Source organism: Opisthocomus hoazin, chromosome Z (genome assembly GCF_030867145.1).
Source record: "Opisthocomus hoazin isolate bOpiHoa1 chromosome Z, bOpiHoa1.hap1, whole genome shotgun sequence".
Classification (NCBI taxonomy): Eukaryota; Metazoa; Chordata; class Aves; order Opisthocomiformes; family Opisthocomidae; genus Opisthocomus; species Opisthocomus hoazin.
The window spans coordinates 52,233,427-52,256,427 of record NC_134454.1 but is presented as its reverse complement, the minus strand read 5'-3'; the positions used below and the strand labels follow the sequence as shown (position 1 = coordinate 52,256,427).

General features: G+C 38.5%; 1 protein-coding gene across 2 annotated transcripts in view; it reads right to left on the bottom strand.

Moving 5' to 3' along the window:
- Positions 1-23,001, bottom strand: part of LOC104333383 (guanine nucleotide-binding protein subunit alpha-14) — an 88,051-nt gene that overhangs the window by 13,260 nt on the left and 51,790 nt on the right. The window contains exons 3-4 of one of the 2 annotated variants that reach the window (XM_075410890.1): positions 1,561-1,692; positions 231-385 (exon numbers count right to left, since the gene is read on the bottom strand). In XM_075410890.1, coding sequence (XP_075267005.1) covers positions 231-385; positions 1,561-1,692 — 287 coding nt within the window. The remainder of the gene's footprint in view (positions 1-230; positions 386-1,560; positions 1,693-23,001) is intronic. The other variant, XM_075410891.1, reaches the window with a different exon arrangement.

Below are 23,001 nucleotides of genomic sequence, written 5' to 3'. Positions count from 1 at the left end.
CTTCACCAAAAGGGTTGTCGAGCACTGGAGCAGGCTGCCCAGGGAGGTGGTGGAGTCACCATCCCTGAGGTGTTCAAAAAACGTGTACATGTGGCACTTCAGGGCATGGTTTAGTGGCGGACTTGGCAGTGTTAATGGTTGGACCTGATGATCTTAGGGGTCTTTTCCAACCTAAATGACTCTATGATTAACTTCATTGTTTGGCTTGTCCAACTACACAGTGCACTTACTACTTAGCAGAGTCTGAGAGCTGGTACTCCCTCCGTCTGTCGTAGCATTCTTGAATTCCTGGGTCTTCCCACAGCTTCTTGATTGCTTCAATTTGTTTTCTTTCCAGCACTGTCACTTTATCCACTTCCACTTCTTTGATCATCTGAGCACTCTCCTATCAATCAAATGATAACACTATTGTGAGAAAGGATTGCCATTGGCCTGCTGTACAGGCTCTCCCCTTTATTATAGTCTTCCCATCAATCAGACCAAGCATCAGGGAGGAACCTATGAGAAAATACGCAGTTTTAATCCTTGAATGCATTTATTTTTTCAATTCAGATGACTGCTACTGAATGTTTTAACCAAGTTAGTCTTGCTTACTGTCTTCCAGGTGTGATTCTTCTTTTTCAAAGGGAACCTTGACAAAGGTCAGAAGGAGATGTAAGGCTACTATTTTTAATCTCACTGAATTTTAATACCAATTTGTAACAGTGGTATTGTTTCTGAAATTCTAGATACTTTCTTTAGTACAGATACTTTTGGTTTGTTTGTTGGTTTGGTTTGTTTCAGGACAAACCAGTGGCTGACCTAGCAAAAACTGTCATCAAGCAGGCATCAAATTCCTATAAGCCATCTTCTGTTTAGTGCCAATCCCAGTGAGATACATCCAAAGTACTACTCTATGGATAGAAATATGTTTTTCCTTGCTCTCTGCTGTTCAGTATAAGAGGTATTGCAAAGATAAACTTGAGTTTTGCTTTTAAGGAGTACAAAAGAAGCTTTTGTCCTCCAGTGAGTGGCGCAGTTGATTCACTTGAGGGTAGGGATGCCATCCCCGGGGCCTCGACAGGCTTAAGGCCCATGAAGTTCAACAAGGCCAAGTGCAAGGAGCTCCCCATGGGTCAGGACAATCCCAAGCACAAATGCAGGCTGAGCAGAGAATGGATCGAGAGCAGCCCTGCCGAGAAGGACTTCAGGGCGCTGGTTCATGAGAAACTCGACATGACCCGGCAGTGCACGTTTGCAGCCCAGAAATCCAACTGTCTCTTGGGCTGCATCAAAAGCAGCATGGCCAGCAGCTTGAGGGAGGTGATCCTGCCCCTCTACTCTGTTCTGGTGAGATCCCAGCTGGAGTCCTGTGTCCTCTTCTGTAACTGTTCAATTGACAATATACTGATGTTTGCTAACACCTTTAGTGGTCTGGAAAAGTAGTGTTCTAAAATGCATTTAATATTGAAATAAATTAACTTCTTTAGTGTTTGCAATATAACAAAATGGTTACTGTAAATTCAGTTTGCCAACACTTTTTCCGATACATTGCTACATATCATCTAGATTTTAACTTACATCCTCTTCACAAATGAAATGAGGTTTCTTCATGACCTCTTCTTTAAGCCTGCATACAGATCTGGTTTGGATCCGGGGCAGTGAATTCTTAGGTCTGTACTGGAAAATCTGAATAATCATAGACCTGATAATCTAGTCATTCAAAGAAAGATAAAGATCAGTCACAAACAGGGCTGTTGTAGTTATGCGATTGTTAAGTTATCATGGGCAAATGCAAAACTGTGTAACATAGAGCCTAATGCCTCAAACAGTTTCTCCTTGCTCAGCTCAAATTAATTTTAAGTATTGGAAGTCTTCAAAATGTTGTGAATATACTACTCTTCTGAGTTTTCATATTAAAGACCTACAATGCAGTCATAATGCCTGGGCAAATTCTCCACGATTGGAATTATCTTTTATTTTACAGGTATTCTGTTACACAAAACCAAATGTCAAGTTTTTTATTAAACCCATTTTTTTTAAATAGTGGCTAAAAGCTTTAAACATAACTGTTACAACTACTGCTACACTGTTAATTGTTAATCAATGTAAAATAGTTTAAAACACATCTTGGTATAAACATTCCTGTTAGTATTTCTAGCAGAATCTTTACAGATATAATGTAATCCATATTGGGTTTTTACCTTAATTTTACAGAGAATAACTGTTACCAAGACAAGTAATATTGTCTATTGATTGAATACTTCTCTTCTGCAACTATTACATCAAATGTTGATGTTGATCTAGAACAATGTAGGAAGAGCTTTACCTGTGATTTATACTTTATTTAGGCACTGTATATGAGGGAAGAGATTAGAGACCCTGTGTCCTGACATTAACTTTTTTCCGTATTTTCAATCTTTTCTGTTGAAAGACGTGCAGAGCAATTTGGATTACGAGTAACTCTTCCTTCAGTTCAATAAAGTCACAGAACACATAACCTTTTCCAGAGAAAAGAAAGGGCACTGATATGCAAATACCCATCACAGCATTTTGACTGGGGTTGACCTGGGCTTCATTCCATGCTAAAATTTTGCATATGTCTGGAAGGGCTTCATGTAATTGCAGCTGCAAAACTAGCTTTGGTATCAGGTCCTTGTGAGCAGAAATATTTTGTAAGTATCTACATCTGTAAACCTCAGTCCGCTTCTGTGGCCAAGGGCCATGTGACATCAGGAAAAACCCTTTTTGGGAAAATAGTTCAGACTAATCTTTCATTTCATAGTATATAACAAATAGAGTTCAACACTGACAGCTAGTCTCGTGCTTGTAATTCAAAGAAAAGAAATCCTTCAATGAAGTGAAAAATCACTTAGAGCAAAAAGTGATTTTAGTATCATTCCATGGGTATGTCTTCCTCATCCTTAGTAAACATGCACATTACTAATTAAAAACACCTTTGGTATGAATTATGGGTGGATAATACAACATGAAAGCAAGACACAGAAAGTTTCAGTTTACTTAAAATGCAGTCTTCGGGATGAATAAGTAATGAATAATCTTAGGAGACAGTGTACAATTCTTCAGCCACAATCTGACAGAAAAGGAGATTAAACTTGAAACACACTTTAGAATGTCCTCAGAAGCAGCAGAAAGTCCTTCATACTGGGCAGCAGGAGAGGTCTGTATTTTTTATACTGGGAAATAGCAAAATTTTAACTAACAGGAAGGTGTTGCGGGGTTTTCAGTGTGTGTGCATGTGTGCATGAGCATGTGTGACAATTTATTACTAACAACAAACCTTCATCATAAGTAACAACCAGAGCCAGCAATTTCAGCCTCTGACCTACTGTAACAACTGAAGTAAACTATTTTTCTACAAAATTGTGTTGACATGATAACAATATCAATGTGAAATAGGGTTATAATTTGAAATAGATTGTTTGTTTTACATCTAGTTTTAAGTAATACTGATTGTCAAACACTGATATTAGCTATAGCTTAGTTGCAGATATTCTGTATTGTATTTATGGTCAACACAAATATTAGTTGCAACTGAACTGAAAAACAGAAAAATAATAAGAACAGTTCTGCTAATCAGGACTTTCTCTTTTTCTAAATTGTTGTATCTAACCCACTGAAGGATTTTAGCTCATTATTGCAAATAAGTGGCCTTTGAATCTATCACAAACTGTGAAAGCTAAATTTTCTAACTGGCTATAGCTCTTTAAGCTAGTCTGACATCTGGTAAAATTGTTAAATCTCCTTTTTTTCCTCTGGTTAACTATAAAGGGCAATTGAATGATGTAAGATGCCCCAGAAGGCTCACAGAGCTTTTGTTATTTTGCTGTAGAATCCCACCAGTAAGAATTCTGGAAAAGGTTTATTAAATCTTGTCAACACTTAGTAATAATCTAACTTTACTTTTTAACAAATATCTTTTGGCATTGCCAACAGCATAGCATGAAAGCAGCTTAAATATAATGAAACATTATAACAGGACTTTGGCAAAAAGTGGACTTCAGTGTTTCAAGTGGACAGGGTCATATTTTAAAACCTTCCTCTGCAAGCAGGAAGAACACCAGAAATTTAGTTTTCATCTCCCTCAAAGCAAGAGTGGAATTTCATAGAATTCTCAGTTACGACTAAGAAGACAGCCCAAAAGACATTGTGGAAATACGTAGCATTGTAATACACAAGCAGTAGGTGCTTTGCAGAAAGAACAGAAACGGCTCACTAATATGAGAAGAAAATAAAACAAAACAAATCTACAATCACTACAGACCAAACCAAGGAACAAAGAGGGGAAATGCAAAACAGCACAAGCATATGTTAACAATGTCAGTTATTGGCATAAATTTTCTTTTTTAATGAAATACAAGCAACAAATGAGTTCCAGAATTCACTCAATTAAAATATGTATAGCACATTATACTCTCTCTAAACACGGTGTAAGCAGGAACAGCAGAAGTTACATTAAAAGTGCTGTAACATTTTTATATTCAAAATCCATATTACAAAATCACAGAATCACAGAATGTTCGGGATTGGAAGGGACCTCTGTGGGTCATCTAGTCCAACTCCCCTGCCGAAGCAGGGTCACCTACAGCAGGCTGCACAGGACCTTGTCCAGGCAGGTCTTGAATATCTCCAGAGAAGGAGACTCCACCACCTCCCTGGGCAGCCTGTTCCAGTGCTCCGTCACCCTCAGAGGGAAGAAGTTCTTCCTCATGTTCAGACGGAACTTCCTGTGCTTCAGTTTGTGCCCTTTGCCCCTTGTCCTGTCACCGGGCACTACTGAAAAGAGTCTGGCCCCATTCTCCTGACACCCATCCTTCAGATATTTATAAACATTTATTAGGTCCCCTCGCAGCCTTCTCTTCTTCAGGCTGAACAAGCCCAGCTCCCTCAGCCTCTGCTCGTAGGAGAGATGTTCCAGTCCCCTCACCATCCTCGCAGCCCTCTGCTGGACTCTCTCCAGTAGCTCTTCATCTTTCTTGAACTGGAGAGCCCAGAACTGGACAGAGTACTCCAGATGAGGCCTCACTATGGCAGAGTAGAGGGGAAGGAGAACCTCCCTCGACCTGCTGGCCACACTCTTCCTAATGCACCCCAGAACGCCATTGGCCTTCTTGGCAGCCAGGGCACACTGCTGGCTCATGGCTCATATTCTGAAGTTACCTTAATTCAGGCTGATTTTTTTTTAAGTAGACCTCTGCTTCTTGATGACATGGTGCAGGTAGAGAAAAGAACACAGATGATAAAATGAAGGTAAGTAATTTTGATTACAACAGAAGTAAGAGAATATACTTGTTCTACTAAAAAACCACACACCAAAAAACAGAACCAAAAAACAAACCTTATGACCCTGGAAAGAAAACTGATCATGTATAACACAGATAGTAGCAGAATTCTTTGGCAAATACTTTTAAAACCTGTGTCTAAGCTCCTTAGAATACTAAAAATCTATTAGTCTCTTAAAAATCTATTACATTATTCTCCACTGGAAATCAAACTTAATTCTGCAATTAAAGGACAACTGATGGTGTACAACAAGCAACACTTCAAGGTTCAATTGTTAATCTGTTTTCATCAAAAAGATCCTAAAAAAACCCAAAATAATCAGGAGGGGTCTTGAATATGCCTTTGTCACTTCATGCAGTAATACCACTGGGTGAAAGCAGCTTGCTCATCTTTTGTGAAAGTTCCAAGAAACACGCACAAATGCCAGCTGAACAAGTATATCATTAAATACAACTTGCAGTAAGGACAAATCTTTGCCAGACAAGAAATGGATACTACCAGAAGCAATAACTGACATTTTTTTAGATATATGAACAATTTTTATCTGTTACACGTGATGCACAGAACTGATACCTTGCAGCTCTGTCCCATTTCTTAGGAAATGAAATGTGAAATAGAACACCAAAATGGCTCTGTTACCTTTTGAAGTTCTTTGTATTTATAAGGCCTGAATTTATACACATAGTTCTTTCTTCACCACAACCTAGGCTATTACTCCTTTAAAAAACTTTCTGAGAAGGGCAGATTGTTCTGGAGCAATAACTACCAAAAGTGTTTCCTAAATGCCCGGTAGTAAAGACAGGAATTACTAATTTTGAAAGTGCTGTAAGAACTAATGAAATTCCTATTTTTCTGAGCATTTGTATTTTATGGTCTTTGCAGTTCACTTTCATACCTCAGGTCCTTCCTCATTCAGCTGGGCGAAACAAACTACAAAATGCTCCAATATAAGCCGCACCTGGAAGTTACAGAAGGTTCTTCACAGCAAACCAAGCAAGGGACACAAAGTAGTTATTCAGTACTAGGACGTTAACAAGAACAGCCAGTTAAGGGTGAACACCGCTTCAGAAAGACAGCAGGAGATTAAGTTTTCCTAGTACATGAGTAAGAAGTTTGTGACTATCACTGAACATGTTTTACATCTCTAACCATTTTTACTCATAGTGCTACTGAAATACAGATTATATCTCACTACAGAATATGTAGAAATACACAATTAAATATTTGCCTCTTCTTCATACTATTATTAAGCCTATAAATTGTACTTCTGAGGAGTATAATGTAATATACTTTGGAAGTCTTTGTCTTTTACTAAAACCATGCTCGCATTCATTTCCATCTCATTTTCTGCAACAGCCCCATCAGCTAATTTGACATAATGCATAGTGTGTGTTTGTTTCTAACAAACAAGGCAGGGAAAAACCCACAAAAAACCCTAAGATATTATAATTCACTACAATGGGGATAGGAAGCTGCTATTCCCAGGCCATATATAACTTTAGTAGAAGTTACTGCTTAACAAATAACATTTTAAGTTTTATTGAGAAGTTATGTGAATTTCGGTTCTCTTGGCTTGTTGTTACCGTTGTTGAAAATTGTCTCAACTGGAACCACATGCAAGCCCAAACACTTAAGTCAATCTCTTCTCGGCACCAGCAAGGCTACTAAGTTTTGCTGTATTACAAGCACGGCGTGTAACTCCCCTGGTTGATGTATGGTATTTTTCATGTTCCAAGCTCTATTACTGAGGTAAAGCACACACTAAGCGGCTTCTAAAATTAGCTGCACAATTACCTATGATTGCTTTGTTTACATATTTTTGGGTACAGGAGGAACTTAATATGAAAAAATCACCCTTAAAACTACAGAAAAGGAACCTAACAACTGGCTGAGCTGTACATAAAACATATACACTGCTGCCATTGCCAGTATCTCCTAATTGCCATCAGAGGAAGACACAAAGTTAGGTCTATGAGAGTTGGTTTCAGTTCCTAAGTGAAAGAACATTTTGGAAGAGGAAAACTAAGGAAGGTGAGAAAAGCAGGGGAACTAAATGACTCAAGCATTTAGAGTTAGGACATTATATTTTAAAGCTAATAAATATTGCTTATTTTGCAGTCTCTCATTATTCAGCTTTAACAGTGCATTGTTCTGTGGCTATGAACAGGTACCTGGTCATACTCTGGGTAACTGGATAGGAACAGCAGATTAAATTGAAGATTAAATTTTTGCACATTAAAATAATGAATTGATACCATCCTGGTTGTGCACCAGGCACCTACCATAAGCTTAGATCGTATCTTTCCTACTGAGTCTATTCTGTCTACCACCCATAGGCTGTAGTAAATTTTTTCTCTAAGTTTTCAACCATGATTTGTCCCCCCATCTATGATAAAAACAGAAAGAGTAAACAGTACATCACCTAGCAGTAAGCAAAGCAAGACTAAGCCGTGCAACTGTAAAATTATCAGGCCACATACCACCCACATCACAATTGGTAACACAAAATTTTTGGCAAAGACCTGATTGAAAACAAGACCTCATAGCCAGGTCTTACATAAAATTTAAGGGATTAGCCTTAAAAAATGTAAGTGAATTGAAAGAGGTTTCTTTATTTCTTCACAAAATGAAACAGTTTGCAGTTAATCTTTATATACTTGCCTTTTTTAAAATTACATGTGAGAATGCATCCATATACTTGTATACGAGCAGGCGAGGGAGAAGGAAGGGAGATTTTCTCTTTTATTAAATCATTTAGTAGCTAGTCTATATTGACATGGAACAAAAATATTACACCTTTTTTTCCTTTGTTTTGAAGGAAGAGGAGTCTAGAAAGAGAGAGCCCCTCTAATGTGGAACTACAATGCCTCTCATGTATCAAAATATTCTCATGGTCTATTAATCTGAGCAGGTTTTACACATGTTGACGTTGCTCTTCATCTTCACAGAAAATGTATGGGGTGTTAAAATCTTCAGTCTTGCTTGAGACAGAGAAAGACTGCAGACTTGCAAACACAGCATTGCTTCCTGTTAATGTAAATGATCACTGAAATCTTGTTTGTAAGATTAAGCAAAAGTTTCACTTTCAACAAGCTAGTAATGCTATTAAGTTCAAAGTTAAGAGCGTGTGTAATTTTTCTCAGGGCTTACACAGTGAGCTATGTTCCTATTTCTTAAAAATCAGAATTGTGGTTGGGGGTAAGGGTATTGCTAGTTTCCTTAAAATTTTTTTTCACATTCCTCGGCAAAATTTGTCTCATAAACAGAAATACAACTTTCAAAATCAGTAAAGACAATCTGCATAGCACAAAGGTTTTGAGATTCACAACCACCACTTGCAGCAGGGAACCAAAGATGGTAGTTGTTGGTGACTCCCTTCTGAAGGTATCTGTCACTGCGGCATCCTCTGTCCTAGGTTCCAGGTGCCAGCTGCAACAGAAAGGTCCAATGGACCACTTGCCACTGCTACCTCTCCATGCAATTACTAGCAATTTACCTGGAAATTTCTTTCGAACACAAAGACATCTAAGACATTTTGTAAACAATGATCTGGGAGTTTAAGAGGCTGACAAGCTGAATAAAAATTAGAAATACAGTTTTCCAAAATAAAACAATTAAAAAAAAATCACAGAGAGATGTATCAGAGTACATGAGATGTATGAAAGGCACAAGAGCCCACTGCGGCCTACATTTTGTTTAACATGACAAGACCACAAGTGACGTCTTGCTTTTGCTTCTCAACACACTTTTCAAGAGTGTCGTGGACTATCAGAGTGTCCAAATGACAAAATCAAAGTAGCAATAGATAAAAGGGCATAGTTACTTAATCCAAATATAAGCACACACAATAACTGCCTTAAAAAAAAAGAAAAAAAGAAAGAAAAGGAGAACTGTTGTCACTGTAGTAGAAAAACCCTTCTGTCTGATCATAGCAGACAGGACAAAATGGTAATGATACGCCCTGGAAGACAGTGCACAAAGCAGTCTGCATTACTGGAGATCTTTAAGAACAAGTTACGTGAATATCAAGATTTAAATCAATGGAGCTGATGTTGCTGTGGAGGAGGACATAGATAAATGAACTCTTGGGGCTCTCTCCAAGTAGGGAAAAAAGCCCCCTTATTCTCTTTAGAGATTGTTCTTTTTTATTTTTTTTCAAACGGAATCATCATCTAGTAATAGTTTTTTTCCTAGACCATATTTTACGATTGATCAAAACAAGAAGTTACAGTCCCACACTATTTCTTTGACCTGTGATCACTAGAATCTGAGGGGTTAAGAACTCCATGTCTTTTTTACTGTTGTTATATCCCAGCTTTGGATTGTGACACCAATATTCTTGAAGTAAGTTAAGGGTACACAGCAAAAAATAAAAACTTTTTAGAGATAAGACTATACACAAACAAGTTAATATGCGCCTCAGAACAACACATATCCTAGTTAGGCTTTGTTACCTAGTTTAAAATTACTAAAAAAGAAGCTTAAGCCTCTCATCATATTTCTAGGAAGTAAAAACAAGGAAATTTACCCTATATCCTGACTACCTGGGTATGCTTGCCTGCGATTATTAATCACACTTTCATGAGAACAGATATATATATATATAGATATAGATATAGATATAGATATAGATATAGATAAAAATCAGTTGTGTGATTAGTCACTTTGCACGGTATATTCAGCTGATGCCTAATGTGGAATTGTCTCACAAATGTATTGACAATTTTGGGTAACCCTCCTGAGTCACAGAAACAAAACTTTTCATGTGCCTTTCTAAGAACAAGAACAACCAAATACTCTCAATTCTCTCATATTTCACGTAATGTATTTATTTAACATAAGTATTTGCAATAGCAAAGCAGGTAGCAAAAAATATTTGCTTTCAAATGGTGTTTGGACTAACTAAACCACATAGTAACTGGAAGCAACATACTCAAACATGGTCAGGATGTGTTCTCAGCTATGACACACACAGGGCTTGGTATTGGAGCCAGTTCTGTTTAACATCTTTATCCATGATCTGGATGAGGGGATCCAGTGAACCTTCAGTAAGGTTCCCACCAAATTGGGTGGGAGTGTCAATCTGCTCAAGGGTAGGAAGGCCCTGCTGAGGGATCTGGACAGACTGGATTGATGGGCTGAGGCCACCTGTATAAGGTTCAACAAGGCCAAATGCCGGGTCCTGCACTTTTGTCACAACAACCCCACTCAACACTATGGGCTTGGGGAAGAGTAACTGGAAAGCTGCCCGGTGGAAAAGGACCTTGCGGTGCTGGTCGATAGCCGGCTAAGCATGAGCCAGCAGTGTGCCCAGGTGGCCAAGAAGGCCAATGGCATCCTGGTTTGTACCTGGCACAGCGTGGCCAGCAGGAGTAGGGAGGTGATGGTGCCCCTGTACTCAGCACTGGTGAGGCCGCACCTGGAATACCATGTTCAGTTTTGGACCCCTCACTACAATAAGGACATTGAGGTGCTGGAGCACGTCCAGAGAAGAGCAACGAAGCTGGTGAGGAGTCTAGAGAACAACTCCTGTGAGGAGGAGTTGAGTGACTTGGGGTGTTTACTTTGGAGATGAGGAGGCTGAGGGTAGACTTTACCACTCTCTACAACTACCTGAAAGGAGGCTGTACTGAGGTGGGTGTCAGCCTCTTTTCCCAGGTAACAAGTCATGGGATGAGAAGAAATGGCCTCAAGTTGTGCCAGGGGAGGTTTAGATCAGATATTAGGAAAAATTTCTTCACCAAAAGGGTCGTTGAGCATCGGAACAGGCTGCCCAGGAAAGTGGTGGAGTCACCATCCCTGGAAGTTTTTTCAAAGATGTGTAGATGTCGCGCTCGTGGACATGATTTAGTGGTGGACCTGGCAGTGATATGTTGATGAATGGACTCAATGGTCTTAGCGGTCTTTTCCAACCTAAATGATTCTATGCTTCTACACTGGGTGAGAAATGCATTTGACAGACTCCATCCCTGTGTCTTCAGGGATGCAGGTGTGCGTGGGGAAATAAATAAGGAACAGTGGGCAAAGTTTATGCTCTTTATTAAGACAGCAGCACATTGTAACTTACCCCAAAAGTAGTACGCACAATAAATCACAAAATTTAATATATACTGAAGGGGAGTTTGTTTGTTTGTTTGGTTAGCTTTTCTCCTAAAAGCACACCTTGCTCACGTCAGATTTTCCCTCTGAAAGCGAGCATACTTTCTTAAGCCTGATTTCCTATCATAGATAACAACAGCAATCATTTTACTGCTCATGATCATAATTTCAGATTGATAAGTAAGTTCTTCATATGTTATTGTATCTTTATGTGAATAGTTAAAGTGACAGAAGCCATTAGTGAGGTCAAAGCAGTTCAATTTTGCTCTTCTATTCTAGTAGGACAAACTGATTGCCTTTCCTCAATCAGTATACAATAAGCAGTATACAAAAAACGTATGCTTTATATAACTGGATCAATCCTTCAGATCTTTTTCTAATTCCTCTAATTCCTAGCAGCAGAACTGAAAGCAAGTTTTCTGTAGCAGCATGACAGTTCACATGACCATTTAGCAAAGTAATACCTTCTCTCTGCTGCTTATGTTTCCCCTTGTACACAGAAAAATGAGGTGTCTCTCTCTGTTACAGCAATATATAAGAACATCATATTCAACCAGCTAGCTACTCTTATCCCTAGTTCTTTTTTGAAATACAGTCAGATCAACATGCTTTGTTCCTAAATACAGCCTACCATATTTGCCGAAGTAAACCCAAAATTGTTTAAACGAGCCTATTTCATAAAATACTTCATGTTATTCAGCACAACCTCATGATTTATAACCCCACAAATCTGAGCACTGAGGTATCAAATAGATTTCTGCACCATTCATTCAGGATTTGAGACACTCCATATGCAATCACCCCATTTCTCCCTTCTTTTAGTCAGCAAGTCTCTCTAATTCGTTAAGTGGACTTACAGGATTGTTTATTGTGCTTCTTTAAGGAGAATCTGGGCTTTTTCATCTTCTACCAGGTTTCAGAAATAACTCTTGACTCTATGCAGTTCCTCGGTCTACTTTTAATGACTTGCAGTTCTGCTGGGTTTTCATCATTTTCATCATTTAGTGTAGTCAGCACTACATGTAATAGTACTGAAACGGCACAAAAAGGGTATTTCCTATCATTCACAAATGGCAAACAGAGCCATTCTCACAAGACATTCTTCTTGAGTCAGTTTAGTTTCACCCTGCTCTAGATGTGTTGTTGCAATAGTAGAAATGTGGATATACCCAGTGGAAATGTAACTAGACATCAGTTATTTATACGTCAATCTAGCTGAATGTGCCTCTGGGTTCTGCAGCAATGCAGCGTTCGTGCTTCTTCGGTGGCCAGGTGCAAGTGCACAGGCCTTGTATATCCTCTTCCGTCCAATACTTTCTTACCACCTACTTCTCCTACACCAATATACTTGGAACAATTTTCTCCTTTGTCCTGTCACCTTTATCACAAAACCTGCCAGAACCTAATTACCCTTGAGATCTCTCTCCTCTGTAACTTTGACTGACACATGTCAGTGGGTTTAAAAGTTAGTAGGAGTAAAGAAAGGCACCATTTACATACTGTGATCACAGAATACTTCTTGCTTCATAAGTATTAAGTCTGGTTTCTTAAATTTATTCCAGCCTTAGAAAACAATAGAAAAGCCTTATGAATTAGTCAGAATACATTAAAAAAGAAGTACCACAAAGTAAATGTTTCCAAATAACGATACTCCCTTTATGTGTGTTCAAATTAGGGAGAAAGTTACTGGGGAATTTTGCTGTTTGGTTGGTTTGTACACATATTCTACCAGTGTCTATAATGGAGTTCTTTCAGATTTATAGTGACTCAGGAAAAGCATGAATAACATTATCTAGAGGTACAATATGTGTAGATTCCTGAAAGGAAGGAAGCAAATTCAGCACAAAAAAGTTGTGATTAGATAACGTTCATCTCAAATCAAAACACAAAAATGCAGCTGGCTAAGAATAGGAAATTCATCCATGCCGTGGTTTCCTTCCTTGGAAGTAATGAGGTCCACAGATTCAAAGGCCTGCACCTCTGTTCTGTACAGCCCTGTGTGTAAAGCAGACCTTTCAAGTGGTAGGAGAGGTGGGACTCCTGTTGTTAAAGATGACTTTGAGATTTCCTAGGCCGAGGAAGAGTCTCATTTAGTGATTTCAGAGTCAGGAAAGAAAACAAATCAAAACACAAGCATTAAGATGAAGTAGAATGATCTTCTGGCAAAGCAACAATTCAACTACTAGTCCAAGAAACCAGAACACAAGTTTTTGGACAAAACTTGCATAAAGTTACTTACTTCTGAGGTGCACAGATTTAAAACACTGGAATTTTCACAGCGGAAACTAGCAGGTATGGGACAAAAGTGGCATAAATAGTTTTTAAAGATGTGACTTTGAATATGTAAGAGCTACTGGGGTCACAAAGAGGTTCTCCAACTGACTGAAGACATGCATACACACACATCAAAAAAAAAAGGGGGGGGGGGGGAAAGAAGAAAAAAAAAAGACTAGAATGTGGATGTCTACAGTTCAGTGCAAGTTCACTACATTTCCCTTCTCCCCCAAAAATATGCACCTTTCCACCTATGAAGATATCAAAGTTCCGAGGGAGTAAACACTGATACTGCAACATTAATTTCCTCTCATTTACTTGTGCAGTCTACCAGAAAACATCTCAACATCTTGGAACAGATAATTCTCTTACTACAGAGAAGGAGCCTGCATCGTGCAAAGGAAGTTATGCAGTGAATAATTACAAACAACAATTCTGGATATTTATAGTATGCCAAAATCGCAAGAATTGGGCAATTCAGTGTGCCTGCATTCTAGCTCCAACTTCTTAAATTAGCGTATAGAGGTTCTGCCTCCCAGGCAACGGGAGACAAGATCCAGAGGATTTAGACTTTACGACAGAACCTGGAGCACCTCTCTTTTGTTCCCAGGACTGTCTCACAAAAAGATAATATACACAAAAAACAAGAATTCTCAAACAGCGCTAGACAAAGCAGCAGCTTAGTCTCTGCACATTGGAAGTACCAGGACTGCCAATAAATTAAGCCCTTCTTGAAAGCAAATTGCTTTCCTGGAATGAGATTGTGTCAGTTGGTCTCTACACACAGTTTCCCATGCCTCGTGAATTTCTGACTTCATCATTTCTGACGCAACAAGTCCTGACCTGAAAAAAGAAAATAGGTGACATCACATGCCACCAGCAGGTACTTTGAATGAAATACTGTATTGTCTCATTCTTAAGACACATATCAACGTCAAACTTCAAAATAACAAGAAATACATCATGTCTTTGGAGATTCCACCTTAAGACCATATGGAAAAAATGTGATTTCTGGCCATCTTAAGTTTCTGCAACAAGCTACAGGAACAAAAGAGGCAAATATAGTTCAGTTCCACTGATTCCTTTAAGGACACAGTGCTGCATCTCCATAATCACTCAGTACTTAATAACGACATATAACATTCACCTACCACTCTCTACCAATTTTTTTTGTTTGTTTTTTAAAAACAGCTGGACATTTTTTAATTATTTGACAGGCCACACCACATCTCAAGAATTCACTCGTTTGCAGCCTTACTAATGTACTTACAGGGCACAAAATATTTGCAAAAATAGTTTTGAATTGTGGATAGCTCTTTTTGAGTGCACTTCATTAAGATGTATAACAGCTTCATCAAATACAACTGAGTATGATTATTTGCATAACAGTGAGAAAATTACTGAGAACAAGACTGATATAACCACTCCATATAATAAAAATGGCTCTGAGTTTTCAGTTTCCATCCCAAACTCTAGCATCCAATAAATTTAGAGAAAAAGGGTCTTGATGGATCTGGGTTTTGTCTTTTTTTAAAAAAAACAACTCAGTTCTAACTAAGGACATCACATGAAATGCAATAAAATTAAGATATTGCTTCTCAGTGAAAACATTACATGCTCTACATATTGAACACTCTCGTCAATTCAGTATACAGGGAAATATGAAAGAATTAAGTAAAAGTGCACCTTTAAGAACATTTAGGCCTCAACTAGCAAGAGTTTAAATATGCCAGATGATTCCCCAAAATGTATCTTAGTTTATGAGATTATCTTCAACATTTCAGTCTCTAGGATTAACATCTGAGTTACAGTGCACTACATAGCAGGCTGCTTCTTCCAAATTTCTCCTGTCTTCTTTTCTGAAATAATAAATTGACCTTCATTGTGAAGTATTATAGGACTTCAATTTCTAAAAATTTTTAAACACGGGAAGTGCCACGTATCTAACAATATCTAACAATCTGCTATACCAGATTTCCACTCTGTATTTTTAGACGTACTTAGTTCAGATGCTGTTGCTATCTGAACTAAAATGAACTCCAAGTCTTTTGATGTTCACCCATTACTAAGGACTGTTTTTAAGGACAATGTCCTTGAAAGTACGTGCTTTCCAACTGAGCCAAGCTGCTCGGCTGTCTAATTTCCTTGCTAAGTAAATTCCTTGGATATTCACAGAATCACAGAATGTTAGGGACTGGAAGAGACCTCTGTGTGTCATCAATCCCATCCCTCTCTAACAGGTTATAGTCATTGAAGAAAGTCCCATTGTCATAAAAAAAATATTATGTTATGTAGCATTGTAGGGGTACACCATGTTGTACGGCAGGTGAATGCTGCCAAACGTAACATGTCCCTGCCCATGGAGATTACATTCTAAAGACACCTCAGACACCTCACATCACAGCCCAAGTGACCATGGCTTCAGACTTACATGAGGCTGAAATGCTTCCTCCTTATCCCCTTGAACTCATGTAGGGCACAAGGTGCACTCTTCATTCCAGTACCAGGCAGAAAAGCAAGCAAAGATGACTGCAAAATGCAAATCTTAGTTATTTTTTTCTATTCAAGAATATCCCTGTATTCTCAATCAGAGGTATGGAGAATCTTATGTTGGACTTCTGTTAATACAATCTCTCTCCTCAAGCTCTGAAGATTTTCCATTCTCAGCTTCTGTTTAATTTACTAAATTGTCGATTTAAGTAACGAATAGACCCAATGAACTTAATATTTAAGAAATTAATTCCACATTTTCATGAAAGCCATTTCCTGTTCATTACTCTTCACTGAGCTTTTTAAAACCCATAAACATGAAAGCCTATTCTTTTCTTTCCACTCATCTGCTCAAATATCAGGAAGCAGAGCACTCTGCGTTTTGGTTTTGACATTCGAAAGGCAAAAGGAAAGGACTGAGATTCACCATCACTTCCTTGTTAAGTAGTGAGACCCTGTAACTGAAGAGACTATGGGACACCTCCCAGCTGCACAACTGATTCCTCTCTCAGCTGTCCCTGTCAGCGGTGGCACTGGGTCACTGAGTCTTGATCTCACATGACAATCCTATCACAATCCTTTTTTTTCTGTAAAAAACAATCCAGGTGTACAGACTCTAGCAAATGGAAACACACTTTCTTCACTAACACCTTGATGTTTTTATATCTCTTGAGAAAAATACAAGGTATTATGAAACACTGTCAATTAAGCATCAAAGTTTATGTATTGGTTGAAAAATCTGGGCTGTTAAGAACAATATGACAAGATACATGTAACAGACATCTTACATGCCTGCCCAGTTTGTTAACGATTTACTTCAACAAGGGATGTTTGAAAACCCATTTTCCTCTATCCTGAACATGACTGTTACTTTAAAAGAGATTAAAAATGAGTGGAAGAACCAAAGAACTGACATTTAAGATTGTATGTTCTGATGTACTGCTGTTAGTAATTTATTCCAAATGCTCCATATATATTGGGATAGAAGATGGAAGGTGAATGAGTGTTTACTTCTCACCCAAATCAGCCTTCTCACAGGTCTTGCAACTCCTAGGTATGGGCTCTAATTTTGTTATGACTTAATTCTGTGGGAGGAAAAGAAGGTCTGTGTTCTAGTGTTGCAAACCTTCCCAGCAAACCGTTTAGAAAATATTTAACAAAGAACATACCTGATGAGTTTTCACGGTTTCTGCGCTCCACACTGAGAGCCCCATTTATGAGAACAGGAAAAGAATACCATGTTTTTACCATGCGAATCAGTATTTTCAGTGTATATAATTTTATTTTTTTTTAAATCTAAGACTACTCTGTACTTAAAAGATTTGATGTCTACAGCCCAGACCCTTCCCTCATCCTGACTGCCTCTACTGACTGAAGACATAAAAACCTGTTAAAAGTGAAAATGCCTTACAAACTTTAAAACAGTTCTGTCAGACAAATAGCTGGGGTTCATGGCTCCTCATTTATTACTTACTAGTAACTCAATTTTGCTTTAAGAATGAGAAGACATCATCCTAATACTTTCCAAATGGACGTTGTGGTAGTGGTAAAATACAAAAATCCACAATCCTCTAACAAATAAGGCTGTACACAACCTGTCTCAGATGAGATCTCACATTGTTTCGTCCAACAACAATCTTTGACTGAATCTCCCATTTCCATGACATGAAATCACCCCCTTCCTCTCCAGCAGAGCAGAAACACTGATAGTCAGGTGATGGGACAGCTGAGAGACAGACACTTTCCATATCTTTTGCTGAAGTCACAGAACTGCTAGTGGAAGAGTACTTACAAATGACACTCTAACAGCAAATATTTAGCAGAGCCTAGGAATCTACATCTGCCTTTTCCAGGTGACAGTCTAAAAAGCACAGAAACAGTTTTTCAAAGTCAAAATTATTTAAGCAGAAACAAAAGAGGACAAAGAGACATGCCTTCCACCTTCTAATTTGGAGGTCAGAGCATTCACTTGAAGAATGGAGACCTAAAGTTCAATCTCTGATGTGATGTGTACGAAGCACTTCTGAATGTTGCTGGTTTACGTTGCTCTTTGCAAAGTGCCACACCGCCACCAAGGGAGTCCTCTACAGCACGGAAAAAGTGGCTTTCATTAAAGAAGTCCTAGCACACTAACCTATTAGACCTTTTTAAGAGGAGTACATTAGGAAAATGATACAGCTATTAATACACTTGGATACACTTTCAGCAAAGCCCTTAAATAAATGCTGTTAGAGATAGTTATCACAAACAAAACAGGAGAGTAATCTTGTGGATTAAGAAGTAGCTGAATGACAAAGACATAACAGGGGAGTTTGATGATCCATCCTCATAGAAGAGAGAGTTCTGCAGCAGATTTGATCAGGTATCTGTTAGCCCCTTCCACAAATAATACATAAAAGATTACACCTTTACTGAGGTTACAACACCTGAAGATAACTCGAAATTAATTAGGACAGGCAAAGCTAACGCTGACACTGAGTAAATGCAGAAGAAGTGCTGAGTGACTGGAAAAATAAACTGACAGATCAAAGAAAATAAACAAACAAACAAAAACAAGAGGATCATTGATTAGTGGAACTATGAATGTTTTGATTCTGGCTTCTGTTTCATAATGCATCCAGGCACTGGAACATATCATTGTAAGAGATCAGTATAATCACATCCTATTTCTTACAGACCTTCCCTAAAAGCTCACTAGCGGGCCCTAAGGCTCACTAGTAGGACTGGCTGGGCTTTTGGTTTTATTTGACAGAACAGGATTTATCATCCTTGCTGGAATTCAGCTGACACTGCTTGATTGACCATTTAGTTTCTGTGGAAAACAAGTTTCAAATTATTCCTTCAAAGCTACAATGTTATAAAGGAAACTATTAGCTTATCCTCAGTGTTCCTTGGACGTTTTTCATCTGTGAAAGAAAATTGTTTTGAAATATTCATATAAGCAAAGACTTCTATTTTCTAATGTCCAATCACTTACTCATGACTGTTCAAAGCACACTTCCATTACACAAGCATGCCTTCTCCAATCAAAACTACACTGTAGGGTTTTGACCTGCTTTCCCACACAACCCAGCAGTTTACTCACAAGGAAGCAAGCCAGAAACTTTTCACGAGAAATCCTTGCAAATTAATAAATGTAAACAAATTTTGGAGGCATACAAAAGAAGTGTAATTCTCTTGCAAATTTTGATTTGCCCTGCACAAGTATAATAGAACAGTAGTGTCACATTACCGCAAATTATTGTAGGATTTTCCTCAGTTAAGAAGGTTCTAGCTTGCAAAATTATGCTGCAAAACTAAGCCTCCAAAAAAAGCTTTTACTTCAAATACAAAGATGCTTGGGCACTCTAAACATTCTTTTTTTTAAATTTCTGTTCTTTGAATAAGGAAATTCTCAGGTACGAAAACGTAGCGAAAGTAGGAATATATGCTGCTTGGATTTCTCAGCTCAAAATTGTCTCAGTTAGTTTGGATTTACATTTTCTTCTTCCAAGTTTGTAACTGGAGAGTGAAGTCCAAAGAAGTCCAGCTCCAACTGGACATCGCCAGTTCTGACCCCTGCTCAAAACAGGACTAACTTCATATTAGATGAGACTCCTTAGTGCCTTCTCCAGGCAACTTTCGAGGTTTTCTTCTAGGATGGGAGATTGTACAGCTTCTCGCAGCACACCATTCCTGTACTTACCCACTCTCGCTGTGAAGATTTGTCCTGTATTTCCAACGAGTATCTACCTCACTACAGCTTGTAACTTTTGCCTCTTGTCCATTCATTATACACCTCTCTATAGCGCCTGCCTCCATCTTCTCTACAACCACCTCTATCCTTTTTGGGAGTTGAAGACTTGTGAGTAGATCCTCCTTTAGTTTCCAATTAACTCTGCTCCCTCATTCCTCTCTCCTACGTCACCTGCTCCAAGTCCCTGACAATCTTTGTTGCCCTTCACTGGACTTTCTCCAGTTTCTCAATCTCTAGCTTGTACCAGGGAACCTAAAACTGGAGGCAGTACTCCAGGTTCAATGTCCACATCTACTTTGCAAGGGGAAATATGCCGTCTCCACTACTGCCAAGCCCAGATTTTCACAAATCAGAAGCAGTACCTAAAGCTATGGCTGCATTTTAAACATCAGTTTTACAATGTAGTCTTTTTTATCTGAATTTAAGACATACTCTCAAGTTTTCCTCATAGCATGACAGCTACCCAACAAAGATCTCATAATAATGTGACTTCCAAATGGTACAATTTAAGAAAACCACAAAATATCACTAAAATCTCTTAAGTTATTCATATTTTGAATACGGCTTCCCACTGTAAGTAATCTCACTGAAAACAATAATTTGTTCTATCTGTTGTTCTTTTCCAGTGAATTATACCTTGTCTTCCCTGGACTGAGGATGAAAACTGTTCAAAAATATTAGCTCTGCTATGCTTTAGTCAGTGTTCATGTTCACATTTTTGCCAGGCTTCCCTGGAATTGAGCACCCCATGTAGAAAGCATTGCCACCGAGCAGACTCAAAGTTTTGTGCCTGCCTGCATGAGAAATATAAAGTGTTTGCCAGCAGCAGTGAGGGTAACTACTAGCAAGGGAGTCCAGAGCAGCTATTTCCTGAAGACATCTCACCAACACCTGATTTACTGTCTTACTGGGATGTGAACAGTATCCAGCCACGGTACTCCGCTTCTCAACTTTCTCATTCTCCTCCTTCCTTCAACAAGCTTTGCCACATGAAGAAAAGTTCCTCCCTTAGCAAACTGCAGTGATATAACTCAAACTGACTAACGACAAGTGAAAATTAATGAAACAGATAAAAGTAAGGTATCTCACATCAAACAAATGAGAGGCTAACCAGTGTTTTGCCTGTGGCTAGCTCATGAATTGTCATTTCTACTCCTTGTAACACCAGCTTGCTCCTAAGGCAGATGGTTGATAGTAGGTCAAAGCATCAGGCACCTTGTTGCCAAGCAGCCATCTTACAAAATTCAGAAGAGTTTCATTTTTTATATTGTAACACTTAGAAAATAGCAAGTGCAGACATGTTGTCACTGTTGCCTTTGGCACCAAATTCCATGTTTCTGACCTGAGGGTACGGAGACAAGCCCAAAACCACATCAGGTAGGAGAACACATGAACTGTCCCACCAAGTCTCATCATTGGACTTCATTTGAGTAAAGAATAGACCTTTACCCTCGCAATTTAGGTTCTCTTTTAATCAACTGAAAATGTTCATTAAGTATTGGTAACAATTATCTGACATCTCTGAATGTCATTGCCCAATGATAACCTCCACATTTTTTCAAAATAGCAATTTCTTTCCTTTCCCTTACGTTTTTGTTCTGTCAAATACTTGTTTCTAGTTCCCCACAGCAGAGGACATTTTCATTTGCTTCTGATTCACCAGAATCTTTTGTGAGTGGAAATAGCATATTTGCAGCACTCGCTTAACAAAAAAGTTTACTTTGATGACTTCAGCTTCTCTGCCCACGAAAGATAAAATTGCTCAGGGAAGAGTTTACCAAACATTTGAAGGGTTTAACAGAGGTCCCAGAAGGCCAGGACACGCAGCTTACTATTGCATGCCACCACGTCTGATGTTACTATTTTCCTCAAGCCAAGAAACAAGCACTACCCTTGAATTATCTTTATCTTCTATACCACAGACACTGATACTTCTCTACTCTGTTCAGATTTATCAGTGACTTAATTCTATACTCCATCATGCTCTCTCCTGTGACCACACACCATCCTGCTCCAATCCCTTCAATTCGTTTTCTCCCATGAAGTCCCTTGTAAGTTTAGAAAGAGCTCCCTCTAAGCCTCCAGGAATTATCTTCATTCTTTTCTTTCCAATTTCTTGAGAAAACCTTTGTTTACCATGATGTACATCCAAGAAAACTTCACAAAGCTGTCAGTACAGATTTAGGTCCACTGTTTCTCATGCTGATCACAACTGTCTATTGTCTGCATTACATCTTTTATCTTGCCGATTTTAAACTTCCTGGGCATCACCCACACTTCTAAACTAGCTTTTTTACAAGGCTCAATATAACAGGATACTGGTTCATGAACAGCAATGCTGAATGCTAGCACCATTCACTATTCATGTTATTGTTAACAACCAACATCGTCAACAGTTGAACTTACTCTGCACCATCCAATACCTAACAAGAAACTTAATGGCAGAAAATTGTATTATTAGACAACTTGAATATACAATACTTGAATCAATGCTATTCAATGATGCTACCACAAAATCATTAAAATTATTCAGTGAGAATAATCTGAGAATTTGAATGCAAAACTATCTCTGTGTGATATTTCAGGCTGCATGCAAGTATTAGCTAAATCCAAGAATCCTGCTAAAATATTTGTGCTAAAACTGAGGATGCAGCTTTGACACGTCTTAGTCAATTAATACAGGTAAGAAAGAAGTATCTTTCCTTGAGCAATACTACACATCAATTAAGAGCACTTCTGTGAGATCCTAATTATTCTGCCAAGAAATAAGTGCCTCAACAACCACGGGAGTCAAACATAGAGGCATGCTGCTTTAAATTTACCCAGACTGTCCAGCATCTAGCCTTACAGTCATTGGGAACCAATGGTGTTCAGTATCCTACTCAGATTTATTCTCTGACAAATTTTTATTTCTCTCTCTGAAGCTGCTATAAGTGCTCCTGAATGTGTCCTTACAGTCATGTTCAGTCAACATGTTTCTGTAACAGAGAGAGACCAAAAGGACTCCACAGATGTTCTTTTTTGTGAGACTGCAGCATGAGACTAAACAGACTCAACAAGCTATTCTTACCTCCTCTGCAATGACAAAAGCATCCTCTACTTCACTGTTTATCAACCAG